Source organism: Mauremys mutica, chromosome 2, assembly GCF_020497125.1.
Source record: "Mauremys mutica isolate MM-2020 ecotype Southern chromosome 2, ASM2049712v1, whole genome shotgun sequence".
Taxonomy (NCBI): Eukaryota; Metazoa; Chordata; order Testudines; family Geoemydidae; genus Mauremys; species Mauremys mutica.
The window spans coordinates 178,013,277-178,034,160 of NC_059073.1; the positions used below are offsets into that span (position 1 = coordinate 178,013,277).

The 20,884-nt window shown below is 46.7% G+C and overlaps 1 protein-coding gene across 2 annotated transcripts in view; it reads left to right on the top strand.

Moving 5' to 3' along the window:
• Window positions 1-19,715, top strand: part of TEX10 (testis expressed 10) — a 129,990-nt gene extending 110,275 nt beyond the window's left edge. For both annotated transcript variants that reach the window (XM_045004810.1, XM_045004809.1), the window contains 3 exons: window positions 12,712-12,893; window positions 17,121-17,331; window positions 19,521-19,715. In XM_045004810.1, the coding sequence (XP_044860745.1) occupies window positions 12,712-12,893; window positions 17,121-17,331; window positions 19,521-19,634 (507 nt within the window). In that variant the 3' untranslated portion in view covers window positions 19,635-19,715. The remainder of the gene's footprint in view (window positions 1-12,711; window positions 12,894-17,120; window positions 17,332-19,520) is intronic.
• Window positions 19,716-20,884: the final 1,169 nt, after the last annotated feature.

A 20,884-nucleotide genomic window follows, 5' to 3' on the forward strand; every position in this document is an offset into this window, starting at 1 on the left:
GTGACTAACAAATTTATTTGGGCATAAACTTTCGTGGGCTAGAACCCACTTCATCAGATGCATGAAGTGAAAATACAGGAGCAGGTATAAATACATGAAAGGATGGGGGTTGCTTTACCAAGTGTGAGGTCAGTCTAACCAGATAAATCAATTAACAGCAGGATACCAAGGGAGGAAAAATAACTTTTGAAGTGGTAAGAGAGTGGCTTTTCCATCTTGAAATCCTTTGACCCAATCCCCCTGCATCCCCTCTTGGTATCCTCTCATATAAAGCAATAAAGGGAAGTATTGGAAGATAAATCCTCCAAAGATCACTTGGTACTGAAGACAAGTGAAAAGGAGCAGACTGTTACAGCAGTCTCAACTGTTATTGGGCCTGGTTTCAAAGGCCCCACTGCCGATGACAGCTCAGGTATTGGGAGAATGATTGTTGTCTGTGGAACCATTATCAGCATCGAGGCATCCACCAGTCCTAACTGGAGTGCTAGCATTGATGGTGCAATACCCACTGAAAGACTAGAAGAGTTCTTTGGGGCTCTGTCCCCTCCCCAATAGACACTAGTGAAAAGAATCTGGTCTTGTGGGCATGAGGCACATGTGCACTTAGAGTGGGTGTGATGTTCCCCTCTGGTGTTATCTGAACTGGTGATCTGCTAGGTCACCCCAATCCTTGACTCTGGAAGCCAGCCTTACCCTGCTCTGCTGTGAGAGCCCCACTCCTGGGCTGTTCACACTCAGCCTCTACTTGCAACTGAATGACACTAGCCAGTATCTCCGGTCCCAAACACAACCCTAGGAACCTCCATCTTGCAGTGTCCAGTTATGCCTGCTGGACAATGCAAGCTTATATGAGTTTGTCAATTTAAGAAAGAAATTGATATGTACCAGGATTGTTATCCCAAGGGGAGTCTCTGACATGCTTCAAACCAAACGCACTGCTTCAGGTAGAATAAACAAACAGATTTATTAACTGTAAAGATAGATTTTAAGTGATTATAAGTCAAAGCATAACATGTTGGATTTGGTCAAATGAAATAAAAACAAAACGCATTCTAAGATGATGGTAACACTTTCAGTGCCCTTACAGACTTAGGGTTTGTCTACACCACGCAGCTTTTAGCAACAAGGCTGTGTTGACACAGCCTTTTCGCTAAAAGTCAGCACGAGTAAACGCTCTTTGTTGGCACTTTTGCCGACAAAATACTTCCAGCCCCGCGAGCGGCGTTAGCTTTGTCTGCAGGTGAGCATTGTGACATCCCCCAGGGTACAAGCTGGACTTTTGAACAGCGGTGTCCTCTTAATTCTCCAAACCAGGGCATTTCTTACACTGATTTGCTAGTGAAAAGCAGCCTCCCCAAGCTTTGATCTCACACCGTTGTGATGTGACAGGAATAATGGCTGCACTCTTTGGGGTTTCAAAACACTGTATTACCTTTCTATGAGACTCATCTTCTCAATGAGAGGACGGACAAGTGTTCACACTTATTGAAAGACTCAAGGGCAACCCTCTGTTTCCTGGGCATATATACACTTGCCCCAAAGAGAAAATACCTTTAACAACCCTACAAACCAAGGCCTTACCTCAATCCTCCTATCACCAGTGCTCCTAAGAGCCACCCTGCAAATGACAGAAAATGTAGAGTCCAAGATACCCTGTACCTTCCACTTCAACTATGGCTACTCAACCTCATATTCCAGCCAAGGGATATTTTTGACAACTTTTAGAGAGTTGCAAACCAGTATCAATGCCATCTCTACCTAATTCTGAGATCCATTTGGGGGGACTGGTTGCAAAATTTTACCACAATTGGGCAGCATTAATAGACAAGTGGGTTCTAGATATCATCCGTTCTGGCTATACCCTCAAGATTCTCTACCCACCTCCTCCAAAACTCACTTCCCTGTCCCTTTTCAGGGATCGCTCTCGTGAAAGGCTCCTCCTTCAGGAGGTACAGTCTCTTCTCCAACAGGGAGAAGCATCGTGTATTTATGCATTGCCATTTGCTAGACTCCTCCTCCACTGCCTAGAGGCTTGGCTCCAAACAGTGTATAGACCAAGCAAGCACAGCATGAATACTATAGTGATAATTCCTTCCCTGGTGAGGGTCTCTCTCGTATGGTGGAGTGTCCCTGGACATGTGTCCATGGGAGTTCCCTTTCTAGCCCCTACACCAGACAAAATGATAATTACAGATGCCTCTCTGATGGGCTGGAGAGCCCACATGTGCAGTCACACAAAGCAAGGCACTCTGACACCTTGGGAAGCTCAAATGCGCATCTTTTGGAACTGAGAGCAGTACAAGAAGGTTGCAAAACATTCCTGCCATTCATACTATCCCATCCCATCCTGATAATGTTGGAAAACATAACTGCCCATTTCTATGTAAACCAGCAGGAAGGAGCATGCGCCGTCCCCCTCTACATGGAAGTGGTGTGTACAGAACCACATCACCCTATTGGCAGTGCACTTCCCAGATACCCAGAATTCACTGGCAGACAGCCTCAGCGGGCATTTCACCATCAACATGAGTGGCAATTAGATGATTCAGTAGTAAACAGCATCTTCACTCATTAGGGAACCCCAAGAAGTGGAACGTATACTGCTCCAAGGGAGCTCAGGGTCAGTACTCCGGGGTGATGCTCATCTCCTACTTTGGACTGATCATTTCAGTTATGCCTTCCCTGCCGGCCCACTACTATGTCAGGTTCTGCAGAAAATTTGACTAGACAAGGCACAAGTCATCCTCATTGCTCCCAGATGGCCCAGACAATTCTGATTACCAAACCTCCTACAAATGTCATCCCATCTGCCCATCAGCATTTGGACCTTACCGGATCTTTTGACCCAGAAAAATGGTAGGGTTAGGAATCCCAACTCTGATGCTCTTTATCTCACAGTTTGGTATATGGATGGATGTCGAGCCTATAACGTTCCTGCCGTGAAGCTGTGCAAAACATTCTTCACCAGAAAACATTACCTAGCCAAATGGAAAAATTTCTCTGCCTGGGCCCAGCAAAACCATGTATCTTCAGAGACAGTCCAAAATAGCAGGAATATCTGCTATCTTCCTACTCTTAAAATGACAGGCCATTCCCTTAGCTCACTGTGGATTGACCTGATGGCAATTAGCATGTGTCACCCACCATCAGATGGTTACTCAGTCTCTTCCCACTGCCAATTTGGCCCACTCACCCCTTTGAGTGAGTGGTGTTGCGATCTGTTGCACAAGGTCGCAACACCACCACCACTCAAATTTGGCCTGCCCCCCCTGCCCCCCCCTCACAAAATCTGGCATAACAGAGGAGCAGCCGGCCATATTTGAGTGGCATTGAGACTCCATGCTCCACATCGCAATGCCATTATTAGAAGACTCACCGCTCCTCCCTTAGAAAGTTTGAGGAGCAGCACACCTCCCTGCTGAGACCTCTGTTCTTCTTCGAGTGCTTGCTCATATCCATTCCATGTAGGTGTGTGCGCGCCGCATGCACATTCGTCGGAGACTTTTACCCTAGCAACTCAGTGGGTCGGCTGGGTGCCCCCCTGGAGTGGCACCACCATGGCCGCGGATATATACCGCAGCCGACCCACCCACTCCTCAGTTCCTTCTTACCGCCCGTGTCGGTCGTTGGAACTGTGGAGTGCAGCGTAGCTGACCTCCACCTCCCTAGCATTCTCTCAATTTTCTATTCTATTTGTGTATATAGTTCTCTAAGTTGTTAATTTAGATAGTGTAGTTAGTTCTAGTTGATTAGTTAGAGTTTAGTTAGTTAGTCGGGTTCTGGGCTTAGGCCCTACCCGCCCCGGGGCCGGAGCTCATGCCCGGCTCCCCGGGATTCAAGCCGTGCTCGGCTTGCCATCGCCCGATGCCGACGGGGGATCCACATTCCTCCTGCTTGAAGTGCCTGGGGGAGTCGCACTTAACAGCTAAGTGCCCGAGTTGTAAGTCATTCAAGCCTCGTACAAAGAAAGAGAGGGACATTAGACTTAAACAACTCCTCATGGAGGCGGCTCTAACCCCTCCGTCCTCGGCACCGAGCGCTCCCCCTTCGGAACCGAAAAGCGGCTCTTCGGCACCGGGCTGAAACGGTGCATCGTCTACTCCTCGGCACCGGACGCCTGCTTCCAAGTCAGGCCACAGCCGCTCGCTCTCGCCGCAAGTGAGAAAGCCTAAGACCCCTGCCGACCCGGCACCGCCCATGGTGCGGCAAGAGGGCACAGCTCCAACGCACCGGCCGGTGTCTGCAGTCACGGTAGTGTCTGCTGAGCCGTTGCCGTCGAGTCCGGCACCTATCTCCCCGGCACCCGCCGCGGTTGAGTTGATTGTCCCATCCACACCAGAAGTCTGTGAAGTGGCGAGGGACTTGATCGCGATCTCGGATGCGGCACCGCCGACACCGCCAGTGCGGATAGTCTGATCGCTTGGAAAGCCGGCCCTGATCCGTCCACCTTCAGTCGGCACCCCAGACCGGCACCGCTCCCAATCACGGTCCCGTCGCCGTTCAAGATCTCGGCACCGTTCGCGGTCGTCCCGCCGCTCGCAGTCCCGGCACCGCTCCTTGACACGACGCCGGTCGGACTTGCGGCACCGTTCCCGGTCGCCTTCGTATTACTCTCGGCACCGTTCCAGGTCTCGGCACCGTTACCGGCACCGCTCCACTCGGAGCCGCTCTCGACGCCGAAGCTCTCGGTCACGGTCGACCTCCCGGCACCGTCCTGGTCGCAGGTCCCGGACCAGATCGCGGCACCGGAGTACCTCACGGCACCGTTCCCCGGTGCGCAAAAGCACCAGGTCGGTGGGAACATCTGCCCAAGGCCTATCTGCTCCACCGTGGCCTTCTCGACACCCCTTGGCTTCATCCCGGGCAGGTAGCCTCTACTCCCAAGATCGGGAAGCAGATGTGCCAGAGGCTTTATTCCAGGACACCCACTCTGAATCGCAAGCAGTTCAGCAGTGGCCTTTTTGGACACCTTGGGCTTACCACCAGGCCCAAGGGGCTCCCATAGTTCCATCTCGGACGGTCCCTGCCGAACGTCGGGCCCCAGAGGCAACAGTGAGTCGCCCTCCGCCAGCTGGTACGGATGCTCAGCCACCTCCTACCACCACCTCACCTGAACACCTGGAGCAGGAGCCCCAACAGGAGGAGCTCATCCAGGAGGTCCTCCGACCCGGTGGTTCCTCTTCTTCCTCACCGGACGAGGCGGTGGCGGGCGCATCGTCCACGAGCCCGCCCCCACTGGACCTTGCTGCACATCAAGACCTCCTCAGACGAGTGGCACTCAACATTAACATCGAGATGGAGGAGGTCGCAGAGGTCGACGACCCGGTCTGCAGCATTTTGTCGGCAGACGCGCCTACCAGGGTGGCTCTACCCTTTATCAAGACCATCCAGGCAAAAAAGGATAAGTTGTGGCAAACGTCAGCTTCTATTCCGCCGACGGCGAAAGGAGTCGAGCGGAAATACATGGTGCCATCCCAAGGGTATGAATACCTTTATATGCATCCTCCTCCTTCTTCTCTGGTCGTTCAGTCAGTTAACGACAGGGAGCGTCATGGCCAGCCGGCCCCCGCGCCAAAATCGAAAGAGGCCAGGCGTATGGACCTTCTGGGGCGTAAGGTATACTGGGCGGGCGCCCTCCAGCTGCGCGTAGCCAATCAGCATGCCCTGCTGAGTCGTTACGACTTCAACACCTAGTCTGAAATGGACAAGTTTCAGGAATTGCTTCCCTTGGATTCCCGCCAGGAGTATAAAGCCTTCCTAGCAGAAGGGAAAAAGGTGGCAAGGACCTCCTTGCAGGCTTCCCTTGATGCGGCGGATTCCACGGCCAGGTCTATAGCGACCGGAATCACCATGTGGCGCATTGCCTGGCTCCAGGCCTCCACTCTTCCGCCCGAGCTTCAGTACACCTTGCAGAACTTGCCCTTCGAGGGCAGTGCCTTGTTCTCGGACAAAACCGATTCTAGACTCCAGAACTTAAAAGATGGCAGAGTCACGATGCGCAACCTGGGTATGCACACTCCCGTAACCCAGCGACGCACCTACCGCCCTCAGCATTTCCGTCCGTACTTTGTACCCTGACGGGGTCAGGATTTCAATAGACGCCGAGGGCGAGGAGGCCGTAGACGATATTCGGGCCCTCAGTCCGGCCAGAATCGCGGCTCCTCTAAGCCGCAGTCGGACCCAAAGTCGTCCTTTTGAAGGCGCGCCCGGGGGCAGCATACCTTTTCCTGTCTCGGATCCTTCCCCCCCTTTCTCCAACCGCCTCTTATTTTTTCCTGGCGTGGTCCCTCTTGACCTCAGATGTCTGGGTTCTGCGCACTGTGAAGCACGGATACCACCTCCAGTTTGCTTCACCCCCGCCTTTCCGCCCTCCCTCTCAGTCCCTCTTCAGGGACCCCTCTCACGAGCACCTCCTTTTACAGGAGGTCCGAACGCTCCTCAATATCGGAGCGATAGAGGAGGTTCCACGGAACGACTGGGGCAAAGGCTTTTACTCCCGCTACTTTCTGATTCCAAAGTCAAAAGGGGGTCTCAGGCCGATTCTCGACCTAAGAGGCCTCAACAAATTTCTAGTAAAGTTAAAGTTCCGCATGGTCTCCCTAGGGACCATTATCCCTTCCTTGGACCCCGGGGACTGGTATGCTGCCCTTGACATGAAAGACGCTTACTTTCATATAGCCATCTTTCCTCCAAACAGACGATACCTCCGCTTCATAGCGGGCCATTGCCATTTCCAGTTTGCAGTCCTACCCTTTGGCCTCTCCACAGCACCTCGAGTCTTCACGAAGTGCATGGCGGTGGTGGCCGCCCACCTCCGTCGCCAAGGGCTCCACGTGTTCCCCTACCTGGACGATTGGCTCCTCAGGGGGGCCTCTCGAGAACAGACCGCGGAACATGTGAGAGTGACGTTGGCCCTGTTCTCGAATCTCGGCCTGTTGCTCAATACGGACAAATCCACCCTGGTTCCCACACAGAGGCTGGACTTCATAGGAGCGACCTTGGACTCCACTCTGGCCAAGGCCTGTCTCCCTCAGCCAAGGTTCCTGGCGTTGACGTCCATTGTCCGCAGCCTTCAGGCTTTCCCTACGACCTCGGTCCGCACCTGCCTCACTCTGATAGGACACATGGCGGCGTGTACGTTCGTCACCAAATACACCAGGCTTCGGCTCCGCCTGTTTCAAACATGGTTACATTCGGTGTACCGCCCGGCCAGAGACTCGCTGGACACTCTGGTCACCGTTCCATTGAGTGCACTTCGGTCCCTCGACTGGTGGCTGAACCCCTCCACGGTCTGTGCGGGGCTGCGCTTTCACCCGCCCCAACCAACGCTGTCCTTGACGACAGACGCGTCTTCTCTCAGCTGGGGAGCCCACCTAGGTCATCTGCGCACCCAGGGCCTGTGGTCACCAGAGGAGCTCTCCCTCCAAATAAACATGCGGGAGCTCAGAGCAGTTCGCCTAGCCTGCCAGGCGTTCCGCAGGCCTCTGTCCGGCCGTTGTGTCTCCGTCCTTACGGATAACACAACGGCCATGTACTACATAAACAAACAGGGCGGGACTCGCTCCTCCCCGCTTTGTGCAGAGGCAAAGTAAAAGTAATAATAATAATTGGAGATATACCAATCTCCTAGAACTGGAAGGGACCTTGAAAGGTCATCGAGTCCAGCCCCCTGCCTTCACTAGCAGGACCAATTTTTGCCCCAGATCCCTAAGTGGCCTCCTCAAGGATTGAACTCACAACCCTGGGTTTAGCAGGCCAATGCTCAAACCACTGAGCTATCCCTCCACTTGTGGGAATTTTGCCTGGCTCATGCGATCGACCTGGTGGCCTCCTTTCTCCCGGGAGTTTGGAACACTCTCGCGGATCGATTGAGCAGCTCCTTCCTGTGCCATGAGTGGTCCATAAGACCGGACATTATCCACGCGATCTTCCGCAAGTGGGGCTTTCCCCAGGTGGACCTCTTCGCGACACGCGCGAACAGGAAGTGCCAAAAGTTCTTCTCGTTCCGGGGGCACTCTCCAGGGTCGATCTCAGACGCGTTCCTCATCCAGTGGGCGCACCAACTGCTTTACGCGTTTCCCCCCTTCCCTCTAGTCCACAAAGTTTTGTTGAAGCTCCGGCAGGACGGGGCCCTCCTGATCGCCCCAGCATGGCCCAAGCAACCGTGGTACTCCACATTGCTCAGCCTCTCGGTATCCCCACCAATCACCCTCTCCCTCTGCCCGGACCTCATAACACAGGAGCACGGGACTCTTCGCCACCCAGACCTCCCCGCTCTCCACCTCACGGCGTGGCTCCTGCGTGGCTAAACGCCTCTGAGCTCCGCTGCTCCGCCCCTGTGCAGCACGTCTTGCTCAGCAGCAGGAAACCTTCCACTCGGTCCACGTACTTGGCCAAGTGGAAGCGCTTCTCGTTATGGTGTGAGTCACGTTCTTTGGTACCCATGGAGGTTCCCGTTCCGGCCATTTTGGACTACCTGTGGTTCCTTAAGCAACAAGGCCTTGCTATTTCTTCCCTGAAAGTGCACTTAGTGGCCATATCCGCCTTCCACCCTGGCGAACGTGGACACTCAGTGTTCTCTCACCCGGTGGTGATTAGATTCCGCAGGGGGCTGGAACGCTTCTACCCTCTGGTCCGTCGCCCCGCCCCTACCTGGGACCTCAGTCTGGTACTGACCAGGCTCATGGGGCCACCCTTTGAGCCGCTGGCAACCTGTTCTCTTCTCTACCTTTCATGGAAGACGGTTTTTCTGGTTGCCATTATTTCGGCCCGCAGGGTCTCCAAGCTACGGGCCCTGACTGTAGACCCTCCTTACACGGTCTTTCATAAAGACAAAGTGCAGCTAAGGCCGCATCCCGCTTTTCTGCCTAAAGTGGTTTCGGCCTTTCATACTAATCAGGACATCTTCCTCCCGGTCTTCTGCCCAAAGCCTCACGCATCTCCCCGAGAGCAGCGCTTACATTCCTTAGATGTCCGCAGGGCACTTGCCTTCTACGATCGCACCAGGCCCTTTCGTAAGTCCCCTCAGCTCTTTGTGGCAGTAGCGGATAGTATGAAAGGCCTCCCTATCTCCACTCAGAGGATTTCATCGTCGCTCACAACCTGCATCCGCACGTGCTATGACTTGGCCCATGTTCCGGCGGGCCACCTCACTGCCCATTCCACGAGAGCTCAGGCTTCCTCGGCCGCCTTCCTGGCGCACGTACCGATCCAGGAGATCTGCAGAGCAGCAACCTGGTCCTCGGTGCACACGTTTACCTCGCACTATGCTTTGGTGCAGCAGTCTAGAGACGATGCCGCCTTCGATTCGGCAGTTTTGCACTCAGCCACGTCTCACTCCGACCCCACCGCCTAGGTAAGTCTTGGGAATCACCTACATGGAATGGATATGAGCAAGCACTTGAAGAAGAAAAGACGGTTACTCACCGTTGTAACTGTTCTTCGAGATGTGTTGCTCATATCCATTCCACACCCATCCTCCTTCCCCACTGTCGGAGTAGCCGGCAAGAAGGAACTGAGGAGTGGGTGGGTCGGCTGGGGTATATATCCGCGGCCATGGTGGCGCCACTCCAGGGGGCGCCCAGCCGACCCACTGAGTTGCTAGGGTAAAAGTCTCCGACGAATGTGCACGCGGCGCGCACACACCTACATGGAATGGATATGAGCAACACATCTCGAAGAACAACAGTTACAATGGTGAGTAACCGTCTTTTCTAGTGCAAGCAGAAGGGATGGGCTTGATGCAGAAATAGGTTGATAATCAATGGCTTGTGTTAGTCAGGGGGTCGTAATGGACCCTCTGGCCTTAGAATCTATGAATAACTGTCTTCTGTACACATTGAGAGTCAGGATGTTAAATTACCTATCAGATGTAACAAACATAAAAAATCAGGTGTATGCAATAAAATATTCTTGGAATCTCCCAAGTGCCAAAGACTCAGTCAAGAAATTAGCTGATCACTGCCCAGATATAGAGATGCATGATTGGCTAAAACTGATATTTACCGTCTGATTTGGAGGAGACTATTTATTTCAGCATAAAACAGTTTGTACAGAAAGAATCAGTTCTTCCAGCATTATCTGTGTGGATCCCCACTCTTGGTAAATGCCTCAGTGCACGTGAAATTGACATTTTCTGCTTAGCAGTGTCTGCATCCAGGCTTCCTAACTCCTTATGCCCCTAAACAAGGGTATAAAAAGGGGACAGGCTACCTAGCAGTAATTCCTGCTTGCTCTCTGCTGTAGTTAAGAGGAAATACACCCCATTCTGTTGCTCTTCCATGGGCATTTTTTAAAAGAAAATAACTTATAAATAAATGCCATCTTATTTATGAGCTCTCCAGCTGTCTTTTGTTCTCATTCTCATGATGATTTCAGCAGTTAAGCCTGTTTAGCAGATTTCCTCTCCGGTCACTTCAGACATTGTAATACTGAAGTTAGCTATATTAAAATCACCCAGAAGTCCTATTAATGTATTTGGACCATATCTCTATCTTTTGGTAAAGTGACTACTATTTTTACGCTAATCATTGGCTTTGTTAACACTATTCATGAAGTTTAACTCGATGCTCCGTTGTGTTGCAGGACTGGATCCTTTGTTAGTCTCTTCAGAGCAAAAACCAGTTGAGGGTTCTTTGGGGCATATGCAGTAGATGGGAAGATTATTCAACTCCCCTTTTAAATCTCCTTTGTGGGTCAGCAATCTGAGAACTGAATATAAAGTCAAATTTGTTGTTTGCCAAAACTAAAACATCTTTTATGTCTCTTTCCTGCTGAGCCATGTAAACAAACCACCCCATCTCTCTGCGTTTTATCAAAATCTTCTTATTTAAAACAGGATTTGTGAATTAATGCCACTTCTGTTTTAGCTTGTTTTAATGCATGTAATTCTTTGCTCGGAAAGGTGCAGTCATTTAATCCCGTAATGTTCCAACATGAACATTTATCCTCCTTTATTGCAAATGAAGTATTCCTACTAGAAATTTAAATTTTTTTACGCTTCTTTTCACCCACCTACTGACCAATCACACCCACAAATCATATTCTATATTTCCATAGTGAAATTATTAACAAAGCGAGATGGACTAAAATTTCTTACCTGTATTCAAAACTGGAAATACAAACATTCCACTGCATAAGTGAATCGTCAGCTGGTTGCTTTAAAAGTAGAACTGTTTGTTGCAAGCTTGGGTAGTCTAAAACTGGTTTTATGTTCAGATAAACAATGCTTCATTAGTATTGATGACCAGTGTGTGAATCTTATCAAGGATTTTTTAAACGGCCAAGTACAGTAGAACAAAGATTCTAGCACCAGAATGGCATTTCAGAGCTCAATCTTTTTAATTGACCATCTCTATGAAAAAAAATTGGAAAATTGTGGTTTTCAGCCTTCTGTTTATCTGCTCTGCCTATGCAAATCATTGCTTATTTTCAGGATGATATACTCTCAGTATTAGTGTGGGAATGATTAGTTAAAGAAGCTATGGGCTCACTACAATATTCTTCATCAATTTTAATTTTACTCAGGGCCCAATGCAGTAAAGCACTTAAGTACATGCTTAATTTTATGCAGGTGAGTAGTCCCATTGTTAATCCACTAGATCCCTTACTTTTTTTTAAAGACCAACGAAAGGGGTCACCCTCTTCCTGTGACCTTTCATTACAGTTTCAAGTGGTGGGAGAGCCGCTCTCTGTCCCATGATATAATCTGGAAAGGAAGAAAGGCACACAGCCTGTTCTGTCTCCACTGCTCTTCTTGCATATGCCTGTGCTATTCTTTGGAGCAAGGCTCAAAGCTTCGTTTCCTTTTTAGTTATGTTTTAGATGAGGGCTGTATGTGTGTTTTCCTTCCGTGTTGTTTGGGCTACCTGCTTACTATCTCTTCATGTTGCCAACGGTCATAGGACATTGGAAGATTTTATAAAAATGACTAATTACTGATAAATGAACATTAAGTTCCTATTTGGCTATAGAGAGATGTGTAGTGAAGGAAATTTGTGTCTACTCTTTACTGTTGACCTCAAATGAAAATTTCTCAAAGCATTATGGATCCAGACTCGTACCCCAGATTAGTGCTCTTCAGTTTGATGTTGGATCCTGTTATTTCACTTTGTAGGCTGGGAACACTGCAAAAAGAGTTTTTCTGTGTGTGGCCTAGGTTCTGTGCTCAAGAGTGATCTGTCTACATTAGGCAGCAGTGCTCATGGGTCCAAGTGAGTCCTGTCTAGTCCTTGATGGGAGAAGTGGTGGCTGTGATGCAGGGCTTTTGGATTGGGAAACTTCAAGTGGGAGAAAAATAGGGCTTCTTGTGAAACACAGAGAACTCTTCCACCCCCAGCCAAGAAAAGCAACATCAATTGGCCATTGCTTTTGTTTTTCTGATCATCTTTGCTTTAAATCCTTACCTTGAGCTGGAATAAATGTTTGTTTAACTAAACGTAATAAACGTGGCATTGCTATATGGCATATTTTATTTATTATTACTGGATATTTAGATTTATGTTAATACTTTGCCTTCAGTTTAACATGGGAGTTGCTTCCCAAGGGAAAATTAGGGCAATTTAAGAAAGTTGTTGACTGTATTAATTTGAATAGGAGGGTAAGTGATTTTTTTTGTGATATTCTAGAAGAGAAATGTTCTACTCTAGCTGTGTTTGTATGCCAATAAAAGACTGTTTGTATCAGAGATAATGAACTTGTTTTGTCTCCTAGGTTGGACTGGCTGTAATACCTGATAGCACAGCTGGATCTGTTTTGTGTGCCATGAGTAAGCTCCTGGATCAAGCTTGCATCCTTAGTGAAAATCTACACAAGTTTCTAGCCTCTTGCTGTTATAGTCTACTTTACTTCCTGTTAACTTTAGACAAAGAGGATGCAGAACATGTGCGGAAGAGGTAATGCTTGTTGTAAATGACAGAGAATTTCTTTAATTTAACATCTATGTTTGAATACTTGTGACTTGTTTCACTTTGTGCTTTGGCCCCTATTCATGCTTATTCTGAAATAATTGTTGGATTTAGGAAAACCCCACCGTATGTACAGTTAGCTGGAATTTATAAAAAGTTATTTCAAAGCTTTTGCTTATTATAGTTGTTGTAGGTTATGCCAGAAAACAATGTTATATCTTGGCTTTGGAAAGGTAGGCATTTATACCTTAATCTTTGGATTTAGCCTTTGGTTCATTAGGAACAGTGAAAGTGACACTTAAAATTCTTGGATTTAGAAAGTCATTGTTCTAAGACACTGGTGCTTTTAATTAGTCTATACGCTTAACTAACTAGACTATTGAGCTTTAGCAAAGCTTCTCAAACGTGATTTTATAGAATTTGGAAATCAGTTTGACTAAAAAAGGCTAGATCTATTTAAACCACACAAGCATATTTACCATTGTAGATGGAATGTATTTTTTTAAAGAAACAAGATAGATAGTACCTCATCTTTTATTGGTGAAAGAGACAAGTTGTAATGGATGAGGTTGACTATCTGTTTGGGATGGATATCTGAGGGTTATCCATTGTCGTGTAGATATCTGGGGCAGGCAGCGATGCTCTCATTGTGAGGGATGTTGGTGTATTGGGAGGTGACATCCATCATGGCAAGGGTGGTATTCTGAGAAAAGATGTTAGTATTGCAGAGTTTCTGGAGAAAGGCAGTTGTCCTGCAGGAAACTGGCCCTTTGTGTGCTGAGCGGTTTTGAGCATGGTTTCTATGAGTTCTGATCTTACTTTAGTAAGAGTGCCATGGCCAGATATGGGTCTGCCTGGGTTCCCTTGATTGTGTATCTTGGTAAGCATGTAGAAGGTCTTTGGGATGGGTTTGTGGGGGGTGGGGGTGGGTGGGGTGAGGTTGTAGCATTTCTGTTAGAGTTGTCTGGAGAAGGATTTGATGATATCTTTAAATTCCTGGCTGAATTGTGGTGCAGGGTCTTCATTGAGTTCTTTGCAGTAGGTGGTGTCGGAGAGTTGACGATTGGCCTTGTTAATTTAGTCATCACAGTTGAGGACTATTCTAGCACCCCCTTTGACTGCTGGTTTGATCGCTATCTGCGGGTGGTTGGATTTCAGGGACTATAGCTGTCCTCTCAGTAATGGAGAGATTGTGGTGGATGTGATGTTAACCGCTGTACAATAAAGAGAACAATTGTTTTCATATCAAATGGTTTTTAGTTGGGCTGTCAATTAATCGCAGTTAACTCATGTGATTAACTCAAAAAATTAATTGCGAGTAATCGCACTTATAACAATAGAATACCAATTGAAATTTATTAAATATTTTTGGATGTTTTTCTACATTTTCAATATTGATTTCAATTACAACACATAATACGAAGTACACAGTGCTCACTTTATATTATTTTTATTACAAATATCACTGTAATAATGATAAACAAAAGAAATAGTATTTTTCAATTCACCTCATGCAAGAACTGATATGCAATCTTTTCATCGTGAAAGTGTAACTTATAAATGCAGATTTTTTTTGGTTACATAACTGCACTCAAAAACAAAACAGTGTAAAATTTTAGAGCCTACAAGTCCACTCAGTCCTACTTCTTGGTCAGCCAATCACTCAGACAAACAAGGTTGGTTACAATTTGCAGTAGATACTTCTGCTTGCTTCTTATTTACAATGTCACCCGAAAGTGAGAACCGGTGTTCACATGGCACTTTTGTAGCTGGCGTTGCAAGGTAAGCTAAACATTCATATGTCCCTTCCATGCTTTGACCGCCATTCCAGAGGACAGCTTCCATGCTGATGATGCTCGTTTAAAAAAAAAAAAAAAAAGCGTCAGTTAAATTTGTGACTGTACTCTTTGGGGCAAGAATTGTGTCTCCTGCTGTTTTACCCACCTTCTGCATAAATTTCATGTTTTAGCAGTCAGATGATGACCCAGCACATGTTGTTCGTTTTAAGAACACTTTTGCTGCAGATTTGACAAACGCAAAGAAAGTGCCTCTGTGAGATTTCTAAAAATAGCTACAGCACTCGACCCAAGGTTTAAGAATCTGAAGTGCCTTCCAAAATCTGAGAAAGAAGAGGTGTGGAGCATGCTTTCAGAAGTCTTAAAAGAGCAACGCTCCAATGCTGAAACTACAGAACCCAAACCACCAAAAAAGAAAATTAACCTTCTGCTGGTGGCATCTGACTCAGATGATGAAAATTAACATGCATTGGTTCACACTGCTTTGGATTTTTATCGATCAGAACCCGTCATCAGCATGGATGCATGTCCTCTGGAATGGTAGTTGAAGCATGAAGGGACGTATGAATCTTTAGCGCATCTGGCACGTAAATATCTTGCAACGCCAGCTACAACAGTGCCATGTGAACGCGTGTTCTCACTTTCAGGTGACATTGTACACAAGAAGCAGGCAGCATTATCTCCTGCAAATTGTAACCAACCTTGTTTGTCTGAGTGATTGGCTGACCAAGAAGTAGGACTGTGTGGGCTTGTAGGCACTAAAGTTTTACATTGTTTTATCTTTGAATGCAGTTTTTTTTGTACATAATTCTACATTTGTAAATTCAATTTTCATGATAAAGAGATTGCGCTACAGTACTTGTATGAAGTGAATTGAAAAATATTTTTTTTTGTTTTTTACAGAGCAAATATTTGTAATCAAAAATATAAAGTGAGCACTGTGCACTTTCTATTCTGTTGTGATTGAAATTAATATATTTGAAAATGTAGTAAACATCCAAAAATATTGAAAATAAATGGTATTCTATTGTTTAACAGTGCGATTAATCGTGATTAATTTTTTAAATTGCTTGACAGCCCTAGTTTTTAGTTTTAGAATTTACATTAAAAACTGTATGTAGGGCCTACCGTATATACTCGATCATAAGCCGGTTCATTTATAAGCCGACCCTCCCCCCCCCCCCACGATGGTTAAGTAAAAATGGAAAAAAATGTATAACCCGTTCATAAGCCGACCCTATAATTCAGGTGTCAGCAAACTTTGGCTCCCGGGCCACCAGGATAAGCCGCTGGTGGGCTGAGATGGTTTGTTTACCTCGAGCGTCCACAGGCACGGAGGTAAACCTAAGTAAACAAAGTGTCCCAGTGCACCAGCTGCTTACCCTGACGGCCGGGACAGCAGCTGGTGGGGAAACTTTTTTTGGGGGAGAAGCTGGGAGTCAGGGGAGTAACCCCTGTGACCACCCCACCCCCTATGTCTTCACCCCTAGCCTGGGACCCCCTCACTCTCCCCATCCCATCCCTTCCCACCTTCTCTGGGGAGGGCCAGGGGAGGATGTCTCTGGCCTGGCTGGAGCTGCTCGGGCAGGCTGGGCAGTGCGGCCGCAGCATGTTCCAGCGGTCTGGGCCGGGCGGCACAGCTGCAGGATGCTCCAGCGGGCTGGGCAGCATGGCTGCAGCCTGCTCTGGGGGGTGGGGCCAAGCAGCACAGCTGCAGCCTGCCAGCCCCGGAGCTGCAGCGGCTTCAGAGGCTCAGGGGAGAGCAGAGTGGCCAGAAGTGGAGAGACTCTGGCCCTGCCTCTTCCCTTCTGGCTCTGCTGGTTGTGCTGCCTCTCCTTGCACTCTCTGTTGGGGGGAGGGGCTGTGTCCCACCTCTCCCTCTCTATACCCATTCTTAAGCCGACCCCCCTCTCTGGTGCTTCCCTTTTTTACTAAAACAATTCGGCTTATGAACGAGTATATACGGTAGTTATTATTTTATGGCTGATGAACACCTCGTGTCCCTCTCCCTGCTAGTTTCTTGTGCCTTTTAAACACACAGAGTAAAAGTTACTGTCTTTATCTCTGCTTGGTTGGGGAAGGGGTCTAATTACCACCATAAGTTAACACAAAGGCTTCCTCCATATCAGTAAGGTCCAGAAGTGGATGTAAATTTTATTCTCCTTTACTTGCTGTGTGACCCTTGTGGAATATTGTTGTATTTCTCTAATACTCTCTCATGTGGATTTACTGCATCCCCATGAATTGTCATGTGTGTATAGTTGAAAACAGACTATCAAATCTGTCAATCTTAACTTTATGGATACCTTGACTTGTGCAGATAAGGATACGGTCTGGGAGCACACTTTTTCAACACACTTCTATTCTGCGCTTGAGAAATTGCCAAGTCTGTTAATTGCTTGTTATTTCCTCTCCCCAGGGACATGTTATGGGGATCGTGTATTTCAGTGCTAGCTCTCGTGCCACGAGTGTTTAGGTTGATGCTGCAGAGTCTTCAAGTGAGCAGGGCCTGTCGGGAAGAACTGCCTGTCATTGGTCAGTTGTTGCGTTTGCTAATGCAGCATGGACAGCTCAGGAGTCACATGGTGACAAGTGAACTTCTTGTGCAACAGATTGTCAAGGATATTATGGTATGAAACTATTTTTTTTCCAGAAGACTTTAAGAATATCTTATTCTAGCAGGGAGAATAAACCTCAACAACCCTAAGTTGCACACAACACTCATTCAAATCACATACAAAAAAAGGCACCCAGAATGTGGCTCATGGAGTCCAAATTTTGGTCCATAGCTGCCTTCTGTATGCCTTGACAGGGCAGCCCACAGAATAGGGGGGCTACCTGTGTGAACATGTGCTACTTATCAGTGATGATCCTCACTGGCTGCTGTGTCATGAGGCATTCTCTGGGAATGCCAAAAGCGTGCAGTGTGCCACTATCAGTCAGTGTCAGGAAGGCCATTCCATTGCTGCTGTGCAGATTTCTCTGCTTAGGCTCTCACTGACAAGGAAGACCAACCTCTAAACTTGTAGCCATGGGGAACAGTAGCCAAGTCAAGGGGCCCTGGACACCAGAATCTATTCAGTGGCAAAATGCATCTGAGGTTGGTTATTTTTGTTGCAGTCAACAACTTGATGTAGAAGGGACTTCAGTGAGGGAGACAAACTAGGGTCAATCCATGAGTTTACACTAAAACAGTAAAACATTTGTGAAAAATGAGGAACCTGATAGTTTGTCACTGAGTTATAGAACAGCATCAAATTGGAACAAACTTTCCTAAAATATGTACAGTCACACTTCACTACCTGGGTGGGGAGAAAGAACAGAGACCCAGCATGAATCGGTGAGACCTAATCTTGAAAGAAGGGCAGTTCATGTGGTGTCAGGCTTCCTGCTGTCTAATTGGGGAACATTGTGTAACCCCAAAACATGACTGTTATAACAGGTGCAGCACTTACTGCTTCTGTTTGCTGAGTGGGCTGCAGCCAGGATTTCTCAGCAGTGTTACTGTACTTGTTTTGGGACTGTCGATCTGAAAAGCAGGTGTCTCAAATAGGTTACTTGTTTTGATGGAGTGGGTTAGGATGTCCTTTAGCTTTAAAGCAGGAGGGCAAATGTGGCTTTTTTAGACTTCACTAGGTGGCTCCTTGAAAAGCCACAGCCTGTGCATTCCCCCAGGCCTATCATGTCCACAGGAGCCAGTAAGGCTATAGCTGCACTTAGGGTGGTGTGGAGAGTACAGGTACTACATGTGTAGCTAAACACCACAGTGAAAGGCAGGTTGTGTACTTGTCACTGCAGCGTGTAGCTACACCCAGCAGTGAAAGGCTCCAGGAGCAGAAAAGGCTCTAACAGCTCCAGGGAGCTGTCGGAGTCTTTGCCCACTGCTAGACCCTTCCCTGAGATATGGGAGAGGCTGCTTGGGCATGTACTGAGCCAAGTAGCACTCTGCTCTACTCGTCTGTACCATGTCTCACCATCCATACTGCTACGTATACCTATGCTAGGTACTTTACACACCACCCTAAGTGTAGATGTGCCCTGAAAGGGCCTCTGCCATATTCTGTGAAGAGAAGATGACAGACTGGGCTTCTGGTGTTTAACACCATGGTATTTAAACCTGCTCGGCCAGTGGCTGTGGTGTTACACTCTCTGTTGGCATAACTAGCATGCTGGAGTGTTGTCTACCCTAGAACTCTCAGTGGTTCATCTAGTAGTAGCCCTGGTGAGAATGTTTTTATAAAACTCCTAATTGTAGACCTGGCCAGTGATTCTTCCTGCTGTAGTAGAGCCTCAATCATTTCCACTAATGATTTGGAAATGCATTGTAAATTGCAGAATTGGAACTAAGCAAACAAACATGATTAAAATAGCATAGAGACTGCATCATGGTACACTCTGAAATAGCAAGTGAACCACACTTTGCAGAAGCAACAAAGAATCCTGTGGCACCTTATAGACTAACAGACGTTTTGCAGCATGAGCTTTCGTGGGTGAATACCCACTTCTTCGGATGCAAGTAAAGTCACACACCCTTCATAGTATCATAAATGATCTGTAGCTGATTTTGTAAAAAGTAATGAAGTCTTAATATGATCATTTCACTAGAGCACTGTCTCTCTGCTAATATTTCTTGAACTCCAAATGATGGCTTCTCCTTTTCTCAATAATTACATGGTGTGTAAGTGAACAAGGATCCTCTGTATTTGATTTCTTGTTTGCAATAGAATGTCTGGTTAACTGAAAATATCAAGCCAACAACTGAAGCTTCCTGAGTAGTACTGTTAGTTCATTGGGTCACATGTTTCCTTTTTGCCTCCAGACATTGAAGAGTGGTGAAGTCCAAGAGCAATGGCTAACAGACCTCCATTACTGTTTCAACATATATCTTGCCACACATCCACAGGGACCTGGTGCTATTAGCACAGAATATTGAAGAGATGAACATTCTACATCTGCTTTCAAGTGTTTACTTCCATTTAATTCTGAAAGGAAAATGTTGGGCCATTGTTTGTTACAAAAAAATTTTAAGTGGAACTTTAAATAAATTTTTTTTCATAAAATCTGTTTGTACTATTTTCTTGCGTCAAGACCAAAGTAATGTAACATTGCAGTGAAAGTAGATTAGGTAAAACTGACTGCAGGAGAGGATACGCTGAGGAAGTGAAAATATTAAATGCTGTCACTGTGATGTGGAGAGCATCTCCTTTGGAGTCAATACAAGAATCCAATAAACAGTCATTTTCCATTATTTATAATAACATTGAAATGATTTCATTGTGTAATATACAATGCAAAAATACTACTCCATGCTTTTTAAGGTGGAATAACAATATTTTGGATATTTATTTAATATAAAAAATAGAAATGTAGTAAAGAATAAAGTCAAAGTAATAATATTCAACATGCTTAGGACAAAAGTTTAAGAAAAAAAATTATGTAACATGTTCCTTTTTTCTTACATGTCCACCAAAGTGATCCCCCTTGTCTGCCTTTCAGTTTCACTTGTGAAGTCCATGGCAAAACTCCAGCTGATGTCAGTGGGAGAAGGCCCCATGGTGTGTGTGTGTGTGTCGATATATAGTGACAATTTCACTAACAAAGAAATTTACTTTGTTTTGAGGGGAGAGGCTGAAGTGGTGAAATCCTGGCCCCACTGACTTCTATAGGGCCAGCCTTTCACCCTAGAAACTTAACAATTAACATGGTCCTTTCTTTGAGTCACAATTTCTATCAGTACGTTAGTATCTAACAGTGAGCTCAAACACAATGTTTCCCTTTAGTGAAGAATCAGAGCACACAGGTTGCTGTTGAGCAGATGCACTCATTCCTAGTGGAGGCTATACTTTCTGCTCTGCGTAGATTTTCAGATACTTATTACAGGTAATTGCAAAGCTTTTGGTACTCTGAATTTGGGGTAAAATGAGACACAGTGACAAAGATTTTCTAAAATAGTTAACCCTTTAATATAACTGGCTCCGCACATCTAACGTGTGATTAGAGCAGTTTGGAAAAAATGATTTCAGTCCTACAGGAAATTCCAATACTTCGGCATTTGCTTTCACCCCAAAAAGTAAAATCAAATTTTTGTGGAATGAAAAGGTCTGAGAAACTTTGACTTGGAAATATCGAAACAAAAACTTGCATCATTTTTTTTACTAAAATAAAAAATTGACAATTTCAGCC